The sequence below is a fragment of the Anopheles ziemanni genome, chromosome 3 (assembly GCF_943734765.1).
Source record: "Anopheles ziemanni chromosome 3, idAnoZiCoDA_A2_x.2, whole genome shotgun sequence".
Classification (NCBI taxonomy): domain Eukaryota; kingdom Metazoa; phylum Arthropoda; class Insecta; order Diptera; family Culicidae; genus Anopheles; species Anopheles ziemanni.
The window spans coordinates 26,505,661-26,519,544 of NC_080706.1; the positions used below are offsets into that span (position 1 = coordinate 26,505,661).

Here is a 13,884-nt window from a genome sequence, read left to right on the forward strand (position 1 = left end):
GTTACACCACTTGTCTATTTGACTTACTTTTTTTAAATATTTTTTTCAATAGTAGACAAGCTAATCTAGGGCAAGTCGAATCTTCGAACATAACATGATATTAAAATACCTTTCTTGGATACAGAATAAACTTAGCAACATAAAAATTAGACTCAAGAATACCTAAATAAGATGTACCGTTTCCATCTTCCATTCTACACCAAAGTCACTCGCAATGGTTGAATCTTCGTTAGTAAAGTATGTTTGTGATTAGAAATATTTATTATTTATACAAGAAGAACAGTCTTCGTTGGTAAAAGCACCTAGAATCAACATAATTTATCGCATCCTTATTCAAGTCATAAATACAGAACATTGGCCTCAGTCACGACTTGTCAAAACAGAGCGCGTTCGTAACGATCCGTTCCTCCATCCTACTTTGCTGATGAAACCGCTCAGCAACAGGGTCACGCTCAAAATAGTCGGCTAAGGTTACCGAGGGCGAGTCACGTGAAAATACTTTCCAGAACGAAGCCTCGCCGCGTTCCTTCGCATATCAGCTTACATCGAAACTGTACGCTTTATTGCCCTGCCTAGTTTTAGTCGAACGCACTGGCGTTGGTGGTTGTGGGAAAATTATGTTAATAATTCCGCCCTGTGGCGCCCAGTATACGTACCACCTTGCGAGGCATATAAATGGTAAGCTGACGCCCAGAGTTTACGAGCTACCAGAAACCACACCGCTTGATGAAGTGATTATTGGCAGGCAAGGAGTAAACAACGGCAAACAGTTCCAGATACGCGATATGCGGCTCCCAGAAAGCGCTTTATAGGGTCAAGAGAACGTTTAGTGATTTATTTTGCGACTATATAGTGATATTGGAAAATCCGAAAAAGTATCTCAGAACACTCAGCTATCCATTGTTGATAAAACTTTAGTGCTATATTCATTTACCCACTGAGTTTCAGATATATTTCTATCCTTGTGCTTTTCCTACTCCCTGTGGTGCACGAGTCAATCGGACAGGTCCAGTTAATTTTCCAAGAATCAAGTTGGCGAAAACAAGCCACTTTGCTTTTTTTCCTCCCCCGCTGGTAAACTTAACCAGCGAAAAGTCAAACAAAATGATGATGCTTTGGTGCTTTCGATCCCGGTCAGGGTGGAAGGAAAAGTTCTTCTAGTTGGACGGTAAAGTTCCACCGTTCGAGGTGAAAAGTCGACTTGATTTGACCGCCACGATGCGCACAGCATTTTCATCCTTATCCGAGCGTCAGAAATATATATTTTTTTCCTTCTATCTCCCTTATTTTGCTGTCACTTTTCACGGATTTTACGGAATTACATTTTTTTTTCTTTTCTTTTTTGTGTGTCTTGTGAGCGAAACTTCATCCGCTTGACCGCAATGTCACTTGACACTTCTGGAGATACCTGAAGTGGATTTTGTTTTTCATTGTCACCTTCCGTCCAGAAGTTAGATTTTTCTCCGTGACACTGGCGATGAGCAACATCTTATTTTTCCAACATTTTCCTCGTGGAAAATTTGTCAGTCTTTCTTTTTAGCCGTGTTTGTCGCTAACGTGACAAGTTGAACAGTAAATGACAAAAGAGAATGCTGGCAGAAGGAAAATGACAGCTTAAGGACAATGTGCTTTCGGAAACATAACATTTCTTTGATACTAAGTGATGTTTGTTTGAAGCCACTGACGAACCTTTTTAATAAAATTTTCACATCACATCACTCAAAACAGCTGCTAGCTGATACAGAGAAAAACCATTTCTCAGACACTGCTCCCTTTCAATGAAATCTATCGTTTTCCCCGATAAATTCCTCCATTCCGATAGTTCCATATGTCAAAGAAAGCCAATTATGACCACAAGGTAAATAATGAATTCCATCATTTCGCTCTAATCCACCATGCTGGAATTCGAGGACGCTAGTGGAAAAGAAAATCATGACTCACCTGCACTCGGTTGGCACTCTCCATTTTCCCCCACGCACGACTATTCCAATCCTGGTCGGGTTTTCCCCAAGAGGACGTAAGCGTTCAGCACACAACGATCACCTGCGGTCCATCTGGCCACTTTCCAATCTTCCAATCTGTCACATCAATATTTGATGACCATCGCCATCAACGATTCACGCAGTTGGAAACCTTCTCCCCGACGTCGATGCTTGCGTAGCCCTTTTCCTCTCTCTCTCTCGGTTTTCCTTTCGCATAAAGAAAAGTTTATGAAGTTCCGTTTCCTTTGCTCGAGGGAAAAGGCGAGAGATTATATGAGCGGGAACGGAGGGAAATAGAAACGAAGTAACATTAGAAAATGAACCCGATTCAACACCGCACACCATTTTGGATTTTGGCTGCTGGACATACGGCGCTCGCTCTCGAAATGAGAAATCGTAAAATGGTTGTTGGCACCAAGGGGAGTCTGTATGTTTCATCGAAAAATACCGCTTTTTTATTTTGACAGCATGGGAGATTTCCAATATATTTGAGGACTTCGCTCGATACCGGTGAAGCAAAGTTCAGTTGAATCCATTAATGGAGCCAAGAACAGGGGAGGGGACGGAAACTGTTGCCAACTCTTGGGGAAAAAAATCCCTTCGCTGGTCAACCACTTCTTGCGCTTTACGATGTTCTTTTGCACGCGCCATGATTTACCGACTGACCGATTTGCGTTAAATATTCAGCAACTTCTTCTGCGATGGCCAAAACTCATCTTTTACACCCTCGAACATTCATAAAACGCACCGTACCGGGGTGGTGCCACCTTTCCGGGGGGGGGGGGGGGGGGAGGGATGAACGCAGGTGAACATGGTCCGGTCCGTGCCATTTTCTTCCCACGCCGAAACCGTCTGCAGCCACCATGAAAACCATCGCGGTGGTCAATAAAGCCGCCGGCCATCTTCTTTCCCGGGGGCAAACGGGGAGAGGCTCTCGCACAGGAGGAAAGTCGGGGTGGCGGACGGTTTGGGGGAAGGAAAAATCGCCCCCCATTAGCACGGCATTTTTTTCTTCGTTTGTGGTTTGGAAAAGGAAAGAAAACCTCAGTCTCGCTTGATGTCCTAGCCGCCATTAGCTCGACGCATCATATGATGGCCCCCGGTGTGGTAGAGAGAGGGGTGGGGGGAGTGCGAAAATTAGACTCCTCTTCGATGGTAAAAGTTGCTCCTTCACTTTTCTCGCACGTTCGCTAGCGATAAAAGTGCGCGAAAGGTGGGAACACATTACGGCGATGGGTCATTCGGCGTGTGGCCGACAAATAAATCGTTTATTTTCATCATCGATCTGCACCGACCCTGCACGAACCCTGGTCGCGAGGGGAGGTGGTGGAGGCACCAAGCAGATGATGACTGGTATAGAAATAACAAATGATCGTGTTTCATAGATACATTGGCCAGGGTGGTCTACGCCACGTTCCGTCCGATCAGCCTTCGCGTCCTTCTTCGGCTCAAGCGTGGCCTTATTGGCCGGAGAGTAATTGAATTCCACGAGGCCGTAGCCGTGTCTGTGGGCGAGGAAAAGGGGTTGCGGTGAGCCCACTGGGAAGGTGTTTCATATATTCCGCCCTATTTCATCAGCCCCAATGCACACGAGTGGCCGTTACGCACCCATAATTCAATACATAAATAATAAACTTTTACGCTTTAGCAGCTGTCGGGCTCATCTCCGAGCGGAGCCATTAACTATATACGCTGTGTGTGTGTGTGTGTGTGTTTGCTTGGCCATAGACATACACTTCAGGGCACGGATTTTCCTCCATCGCTGCCTCCTTATTGCCCGGGACGCTCCGTAGAAACCCTGGTTCGTGGTTCGCTTCCTTTGTTGTGCCTCCGTTGGATGAATTATTCGGCATGTGATGCCATAAAAAGACGCCATAATTAATTAGCCCGAAGTGAGATATTTTCTCCGCTCCGTGGACAATGAGTCGGTAGGTTTGGGAAATGGCAAAAAAACGCGTAAGCAAAGGGGAGGAAGGGTGACCGCTGAGGGTTGTTGGCCAATGTTGTTCGTTCGAACAATGCTGAAGAGTGAAGATAAACTTATCTTTGAGCAACCGTAATTAGTGTCAATCGATGACTTACAAGTCTGCTAGAAACATCCTCTCTTTATGGAATGGGCTGAGATGTGAAGTTGTTAAACCGAGATAGGACTTAAACTTCTTAATAGGAAAATAATAGACAACCGTCTGGTTGATCTATTCATTTAATTCTAGATGGTTATTCGTTAGCAATTTATTCAACAAAGAGTTCAACTGTTCGATACCAATTTAACTCGTTGTTCCAAACACGAGACACTGCCACGCTCGCCGACACTTAATGTCAATTTGTGTCGCATAATCGACCCCATTAATGTTTTGCAAGCAATTGAGTAAGCGAACGAAACCGATAAATTCTACTAGCCTCCCCCCGGACATCCTTTTACAATTGTTTCAATTTACCTAAATCCTGCCTAAATGATGCATTACACGAGTGATTCCGGTACATTGAACCGCTTTCTTCCTTTTGCCTTCGCCCGGTTACCAAACGCCACGGAATTTAACGCAACGACGAAGAAAAGATTATTCATTTTCTTCGCATTCCAACCGAAACGGCCAAATAACTCCCGTGTACCATTTTCTCGCAAACCATTTGTTGGCTTGTGCCTATGCTGGTGGGAGGAAAAAGGGAAATGATCAGTTAGAACATCTAATCGAGCTTCGTGCCTCATTTTCCTAGACCGTCGAGCGCTCTCCCATTGGTTTTCCTTTCCTATCCTCCCCCAAGGGGGTTGTTACGGTCGTTACATCATCAAACTTAATTTGATGTACCATTTTTCCAATCGAATGCATCAATTTACAAGACCATTGGACATCGTTTCCTTTCTCCTCGTTCCGCGTGGCCTAGATTCCAGCGAATGTTCGCCCCATCGGCACGCTTCTAAATTCAATCAAACCATTTTTCCACCATCCTTAGACGAAGGGGAGTCAAATGAGGAGAAACGGGTGGGAAATGCTCGAGGAAAATAATGTCCAGTGCGAAACGTTGGCACTGATTGTCGCGATCTGTTTGAAGATTCATCGAAAGTGTATTCAGTTCGTCGAGTTTCAGATGAGGAAACGTTGGAAAATAGTTCAACGAGGAAAATTCATCGCTTTCAAAAGCGTGTACGAGCTTACCGACGAGTAATTATGTTTCTCACTGTTCCTGCTATATTCCCTGTTGCTGTACGCTCCCAAAAGATTTCCCACAGCATTAATGCTTCAAGAAAAACAACTCCGAACACCCTTTGCAAGGAAAACGATTTTAAATCGCACACCTCACTTCATCTAGCACACAGAGAGCGTGTGCCTAGTTCGCGCCACAACCTTAACGACACGACAAGAATTTTCAATGCATCGGCGAACATCCCGGCTCCATTGCCAAGCCTCGTAGAACGAAAACATACTTTCACCGCTTTAGAACGACATCGACAACGTTGTGTTTCCGTTTGTCTCCGTTCGTGGTGTGGAAAGAAAGTGAACACAAAGCACACCCACTTCGAAAGAAACGTGGCCAGAGTTAAGCGAAAAGCAAGCACTTGGAAAATATCTATAATCGGCTTACGATGAGGGGTTTTTTTTTTGCCTGTGTGTCTGTCCATTCATCTCAACTCGCACTCGATACGAATGATGTTCTCTTATAGCTTCCTACTCGTCGTTTGCCTAGTGGCCCTTAGGAAATTTACCGTCCAAATCGTCCGGGAAAGCAGGTTTGCTGTTCGCCTTTCATGCGCAAGAGTTTGGTTTCCCTTTACCATTGCCCGAGATACTACTTTAACTTTGTTAACCTTATCATTTTGTTCGGTTTTGCTGAATCGAGAGTATCTATTTTTTGCTGGGTTTTAAGTTTTTCCTTGTTCGTGACCGATTGAGAATAATACATTTTTCAAACGTGCAAAGAGTTTTCAAAATTAATAAATTACACCATCTTCCGTCAAGGGTAATTCGCGTAATGAAAATTGTGTCACTCCACTTCCACGTGTCCTTAATTTCAAATAAATCGTGCAGTCAATTATGAGCGGCCGACCGAACGACCGTATTTAGAATGCGGTCCAAATGAAACGTCACTTAACCTCTTTCCGAACACTTAGCCAGAATATTCATTAAAACCTTCCTCCTCTTTCTCTTTCCAAACACAGAGCCTTCGCCGCTGTATGAGAACAATCACTACCACGAGGAATGTTTGAGGTGCAACTCATGTGGTCTCAACCTCACTGGCCCCAATCAGAAGCGAGCAAGACGGTTCAAGGTGAGTGATTTAGCCCCCCTGGGGGGGTTTGGTACAGCAGCGCACTCAACCCGCTCCTCCGCTTCATTCCCCCTTCTTTTTCGCAGAATCAAATCCTGTGCGATCTGCACTTCGCAGACGTTGCCCTGATGGAGTGCTCGGATTTTATGCAGCAGCTGCGAAGCTTCAAGCCACAGTCATTGGGTTGCGCTGTGGCCCGCCGGAAAAGCTCCACCACGCTCATCTTTCCACTGCCACCGCAAGCGTGTTCAGGTAAGGTCAGCTTCAGCTTCAGCGAGAGCATGCAAATATTTCTTCGCTTTAGTTTCCATGGTTTTGTTCGACGTGAACTAAATTCTGTACGGGACTGGCAGTTACAAAATGCAACTCGTTCACGCTTGGAAAAGCCGCGGAAATGGGAGCCGCATTATTGCACGGGACCGAAATTATTAGGGCAAAATTAATTTCGCACGCGTGATTGGCTAATTTCGGAATTCGCTGCGCGTCGGCCCAGGTGAAGGTTGAATTGTTTTTCCCCCGTGGCGGGAAATAAAACTCCCACCCCACCGTGGGAGGGAAAGGAAAGGAACATAGGAAAACAAATAGGGAGATCGAGGAGGGAAAAAAAACAACACCGAAACAGAACGATGACACATAAACATTTCACTTGCGCGACATTTTCAACCGGCTGCGAACTGGGGTGGAATGCGATATGCGATTCGATTTTCACAGCGTATGCCTCGACCTCCCCCTTCAACCGGGCTCGGATATCGATCATCCGGAGGATCGGATGTCATCCAGGGAAAGCGTTCACAGGCGGTGACGGCGTGGATAGCAAATCAACCGACCACAAATCAGTCCAATCGTGTGCATCATTAATTATGTGCAGCAAAGCTCTCCCAGGTCTCCGGGATCAGGACGGTGGCGGACGGTGGAGGAGGGAGATACGTTGGACGGATTGGAGCGGCCTTTTTTGCCATCGATTGATTGTCGGAAATCACGCAACATTCAGCGGAACACTCTCTCCCTACATCGAGCACGAGGATTCGTCGAACATCGAGCACGGAGGAGGTGGAATTTCCGCTGAAAGCCATCCCTTTTTTAATGAGCCACCCTGCCTCCGCCGTCCCTCTGTCCCGACCACAAATCGGGCGGAATTAACCTCGACGTTCGGTTGAACTCATAAACGTCATTCACACGGCTCTGAGGCTTCCGGTTGGGAGAAGAAAAAAAAAATCTCACCGAGCAAGAGAGAAAAGGAGAGAAAGAGGGATAGTCGAGCCGATGGAGAAAGTGGAACAGGGATGCAGGTGTATTCGATTTCCGTCATATGCTGTTTGCTGCAGTCGGTTGGTGGCATCAAAAATGCATTTCGACCGCGATGGATCCGGCGCGAGCATAAAACCCATAACGGATATCGATCTCGGAGGTATTTACTTGGAACCTGCGGGGGAGAGAGGAGGACTTATATTGCGCTTCTGACGACGAGATCAGTTAGTAACAGACACGGTAATTTCCATGCTCTATCATAAACCGGATAACGATGTGGAAATTATAGAATACTCCTGTTTTCCAAGAATATTATTTTCAAAGGTTTATCCACATATTAGTACGCGCGACTTAATGAGCACTTCATAACAGGATTCTTTATAAAAGGAATCTTAACTATTTCGCAGAAAAGCAAGCATGATAATTTATGTAATAATAGTACTAGGAATCATAAAACGTTTACTTGTATAACGCCATCACAGTAGGCAGCTCTATTAGAAATATGTGAAAACAATTCCCATAGTAACCAACAGTCGATAGTCCACTTGGATCATGATACTTTCAGCAACCAGCATTCAGTGACGCTCCTTTGGCCCTCCAGTAGACTCTCGAATGATTTCACTTAGCAACCGAACCAACCCTCGGGCAAACTGCGACTTGTCAAATGCATCATCGACTAATAGCAGTAATAGTCGCATTGTGTGTGTCAACTCCAGTTCCGACACAGACACGGGTCAAGCGAGGGACAGGAGAGTTTGCATTCCCAGTCCACATCGTGCATATCATCCCCGGGGATGTCCGAACACTCACTCCTTTTCACTCCCCTGAGCTAACTCTCCTGTCCACCGGTCGTATGAAACTTTTTTGAACAAACATGCATACATAAACTAGTGCATCGGTACCACACACACACATGCACGCGCGCACGTGCACCCGCGTGAAACGTCCATCTGCTCAAACTTTCAAAACACGTTCTACAAACAGCGTCCAGCAAATCGGCTGGCGCTGCTGGTGAAGCCGAAAAATAGCTCAATATCTCTCCCCGGGACTTCCGGCAGTTCCCTGTCCGGGACCGGGGGAGAGAGGGACAGCGAGATCGGGAATGATGTTTCTATTTCGTGTCGGGTCGAATTCCCCCGGCAACAGGATCGTCATCGTACTGGACATTCCCTCTGCTCCGGCTTTGGACCCTTTCGAACACGAGCCCGGACTGATCGCACCGGACAAGGAGAACTTTTCCGTTCTACAGGGACCGGTAGGAGATACAGGTGGAGGTGGATGAACCGAACGTCAAATAGTTGAAATTTTTCCCACAACTAGGCGCACACACACACACACACACACACCGTTTTCGAACAACAAGTCCGATGCAATACCCCGGGTTAACAAGACCGTAGCTGTGTGGAGTTTCGGGACTGGAAGTTAGCTCTCCAGTGTCTGTCGGACAGTGTCCCAAGCCGCCCCCCTTCCCCTGCTTGGTTCCCCTTGGAGATGGCGCCACCGGCCGATGTCCTGCTGGAGTGAATCTGTACGTCAGCTCCACACAACACCGGACCAGAACAGAAACAGAACGACAAAACTAAGGTTCAAATATTTTACCAACGATTCCTCGGGAAGAATGCTTCAATTGATAAATACTTTCCGTCCGTTTGTCGTTCGATATTTGCCATTGTGTGCCGTTCCGGCTCCGGCTCCGATGCACGTCCGGGAAAGCGCAAACATGTCACCGAACATCGGTGCATGGTTCGTCCTTGGCCTTGGTGTCCGTCCGTCCACGTCTTGGAGCAGACATCCACCGCAGATGACACAGACACACACACACACGGACACTCTGTTTGCCAGCCCATGAAGTTAGTTTTCTCGTTTGCAAAAAAGTTTCTTCCAGAAGTGCGCCGCTGCCATCACACACACTGACCAACAGATGGCGCCAGCTGACAACGTAGAAATTGGGACTCCATGTATATACAGTGTGTCCATTTGCCTCGCGTCCCTTTCGTCTTGCTGCACAAAACCCATATGGCTGTCAATTTCTGATGCCTGGGATGTTCGTTCTTCTTTTTTTGCATTTTCCCGTCAGCAAACAGAGACTCCGTTTTCCCGAACGGCACACACCCCGCCCCCCCAAAACGGGGTGACATCCGATGGCAATCCCATTATAAATTTTCTTAGCCATTGTCAAACCGGTTTGCGTCTTTGAAGACAGCTTTTTTATTCTTCTTTTTTGGTTGGGTGACGCTGTTCACGAAACCATCCAAAATGAACAAGCATCAATTTTGCACGACCAATTTTCCACGGCCCGACGAAGCGAAGCGTGCCGAATGCGAGGGTAATGATGATTGGAAAATGCTAGTTTGATCGAGAGAAGATTGGCAAACCTGACAAACGTGATGACAATGGCGTTGGTTTCGATAAATTTTCCACAGCTAGCTTTCGATTATCTCTAGCCTCACGTTTGATGGGTGGATCGAACTAGTCCTGAAAAATAACCGGAAAGAAGGAAGAATATAAAATCCTGGATTCAGACAGTTTGACGCTTCACTTCATATAAACGTTCATTGATATACAATAACCAGAATTGAAAACTTCTTCACAACACTTTTCTCAATATGCAGAACACATTTTGCCCGAGCAAAAGTTTCATCTCTAACGTTTGAAAACGGGGGAATAATCGCACAAAACTTAATTATGATACAACTTTCAACTATATTGGAGCCTCACGTTCGGGTCGAAGGTCTTCTTGAAGTGCCTTTCGTTCAATCGCAACCATTATATAGAGGAGAAAACTTTAACTATCGATCCGAGTGCAAGATTTGTTGGGTGATTCCGACAACTTGGCTTTCACTATGCTTTCGTCTCCTTTTCTCTCAAACCTTAGCTCGCTGTTCGATTTTGTGCAACACCTTGCACATTTTTCCCAGGGGTGTATCTAATCGAGTTTTTATTTTTAACATTTTTATTTTCCCTGGTTTTAACTACTATTTTATTTTCTAATATATTCAACATAATCTTTGAATTTTAACCTAGTTGATTTTATCCTTACTAATACTCTTCAACGTATAATTGTTTAAAAATATTAATTTTCAATTACAAAATTTTATAATCTACTTAATGACGTTTACGATAGTGAGTAAAAATAAACAGACTTGTTGCAAATAAATCCAGCAGGCAAAACCAAAACAAAACCTTACCGCATAGTTGGTAGATGTAATAATTTTTAGTAATTTTTTAAGGAATGTTTACCCAAGAATACCTAGATTTATGCTTCACGGTACATCCCTGAACCCTCCGGATAGCTCAAATTGACTAAAAACGAGGATAAAGAAGCATCAGTGCAATAAAGACTGCCCAATCGAGCACTGAAGTAGTTTCTATTTGGTGCTATTGGAGTGCTGTAGCAATCGTACTTCGAAAGCTGTTGCGCTGCTCCTAAGTTAATAGTAAAGTACTTTCGTTGAACTTTACAACCTCGAATCCTCACTGTTGCTTTTTCAAGTGGTAACAAAATATTCCAATTAAATCAACGATCCATTTCAGGAACTGACCGTTCCAGCAAAAATGGTGTCGAAATAATTTTTCACTAATGTTGCTCATCGCGCGGAGAGCGAAATTTGAAATTTAATTAACATATTTCATCATTATCTCCGAGTGGATGTTCCTTTCCCGACAGCGAGCAGCCATGATTGGAGTGCGCTGCCCCTGAACCCGCTTGTCCCCCCCATTTCCCGGCACGTTTCCGGTTCGCTGAAGGTGTCTTGTTTGTGAGTCTGCGAGCCACGAAACGAAATGGACGCCCGGTCGCATTTTGTGTTCGATCGCGTTAAATTCCATTCCGTCCATCCATTCCGATGTGCGCTCGGCTGTCTATTGGAAAATATTGTGGAAAAGCGGATGCTACTCCTTTGCGCCGGACGAGTTGCGTGAATGCAAATGATGAGTCCAATTAAATGTGCTTAGCATTGTGTATGCGTCGGTGTATCGTCCCTTGTGAAGGTGAATGAAGAATGAGGGTAAGAGGGTATCGGGAAAAGTGCGGTTCGGTGCGGGAAAATGCCGGAATGCGCGTCAAAGAAAGACGCTCGAAAAGCCCACCGCCTTGCTCATCCACCAGCTAGACCTTAATATCTGTCATTACGAGGACGATTTCCACTTTTCACTTCCTGTCATTTCTAATTAATCACTTGTTTTCCTCCGTTCGGCAGTCCCCCTTTTCGCCACACCATCTCCTCCGCACTCCCCCCTACCGTTCAGGAACGTTTCTCTCCCCCACCGACGTTCGTTCGTGCGCTCCAACGGAGTGCGATTATTTTGACATCGGCCAGGAGGGAGATTAAAATGAAATAAAATAAAACTTCACCCGGAAGCCGTTCCGCGCCGCCAACCAGGGGATGTCGAAAGGGGAAGAGGAAGACAAAAAACAAAGTGAAAACCACCACTTTTTCCTTCGCTTCACGCCATCGCCATCGATCGGGGCAAGTGATTCCGAGTGGCGAGGGATCGTTTGAGCTAGAACCACTCCCGAGTCAATAGCTTCATCCAGCCATCGGTCGGTGGGGAGCGGAAGGAAAAAATGTCGAAAGCGAACCGATAATCGAAGGATTTTCGCGTGTATTCGAATATTCGCTTCGTAGCGTTTGGTTTTTCGTTTTTTTTCGAATTCCCCTCGCTGATACGATGTTTATGAGAATCCGGAACGCGGCGGAAAAATGGGTTATCGATCGGATGAAATGGTCTACCAAGCAGCACAAACACACACAAACACTCCCACACCCTCGCCACTAGGAAACCTTGCAGGGTCCGTTTCAATGGCGTGGCTACCCTTCGAGGCCGCCTGATGGCTTCCGGTGAACTATCGGAGAGTCGCTTCGGTTGACTATGCATTCTACGAAAGAAAACCAAACGACAAGGCCGAGCGTCGTGAAGAAATGAACATGCAGAACGCACTACCGCGGGGGGAGAAGGCCACTTTTGCGAGTCGTATTGCGAATCAAGCGCCACCCCGCACAATCGTCCGGAGGGGATACGCCTTTAACGACTTGCTCGTACAACTTAATTTACATTTGAAAAGACTGGCAACCTCGCGAACTCGGTGGATGGTCGGCGCGGGAAGGCAAACCACCACCCCCGGCGCAGGAAGCGTACGACGTTGAAAACAGGCAAACAACATTTCGCCGAACAAACATCGATGCTGATGGTTACGGCCTACGGTTAAATGGACGATTAAATTCTTGATTTGCATACATTTTTAATTGCCATTAAAAAGCGACTTGCCAGTCACGGTGGGTTGGGGCGCGCGCGTAAGGGAAATGCGACCGGGGTGTATGGCTTAATTGTTGTTTCACAACAATCGGAGGCCGTTCACCCTGGGCCGAATCCGAAACAGGAAGCGATATTTTGGCAGTTTCGAAGCCAAACCGCACGGCCGATGAGGCAACCGTTTTAGTTTCGAATCGGGCTTGCGGCGCGTTCCGGATGTCAAAATTAATAGCCTTTCGGAGGTTCACAACATTTACTGGCGAATAGTTTGCCGGAGCTTCCGGACCTGATCACCAACCGTTTTGTGGGATGGTAGCTTTATAGATGTTTTATTTTTAATTTTATACGTTGTGACGATAAAATTACGAAAGAAATATTACAGGGAACAAAATGAAAAGACAGCACTACCGTCATCGTCAATTAGACTTTCATCATGGATTTAAGACCATTTTAGAATGATTAAAAGCTGTTCTTATTTATTAATTAACTCAATTTAAAAAATACTGTATAATTCATGTCTGTTGTGGTTGTTCAAATGACCAAAGATCAATCCAATCAACATTCGGATTGAAAATGTTTGTTTCCAAACCAAATTATTTCCAAAACAGAAGTACGTTGAAATCTAAGCATAAGAATGATAGAAATGTATTAAATGATTTAAAATGGAACAAATCACCACACCACAAAATGAAGGAATAATCTAATCAACCATCCACCCAGCGTTTATATAAACGATTCAATCTTACAAGAAAACAAATTAGAAAATCAAATTTACCTCGCACAATCAAACAATCGAATTTTCCGCGGAGGAAATTATCGTACAAAGAAGCGAGCGATGAATGTCCTCTGAGAAGGCTTTTGCTTTGACGCTAACATCGGTGGCTAAACTGTGTCCAGCTCATCGTCGAGCGCTTCACGCAATTAAACTTTCGCTCCGGTGATTTTGTTGACTCTCCACTCCGCCCTAATTAAGTCAATCAATTCAGTGGTCAATCACGCGTTTTGTTAGTTGGGGGAAGAGGGGTGACGGGGGAGATTGGGTGGCTTCTGGTAAATTTCCACCTACATCTTCCTCAGCACAATCACAGCACATCAACCGAAAAGTCGAACCACTTCTCTTCATCCTTCCGAACGG

General features: G+C 45.5%; 1 protein-coding gene across 1 annotated transcript in view; it reads left to right on the forward strand.

The window, feature by feature from the left end:
- The window catches only part of LOC131286575 (uncharacterized), a 103,626-nt gene that overhangs the window by 44,533 nt on the left and 45,209 nt on the right, over window positions 1–13,884 (forward strand). The window contains exons 11-12 of the mRNA XM_058315546.1: window positions 6,139–6,248; window positions 6,335–6,500. Coding sequence (XP_058171529.1) covers window positions 6,139–6,248; window positions 6,335–6,500 — 276 coding nt within the window. The remainder of the gene's footprint in view (window positions 1–6,138; window positions 6,249–6,334; window positions 6,501–13,884) is intronic.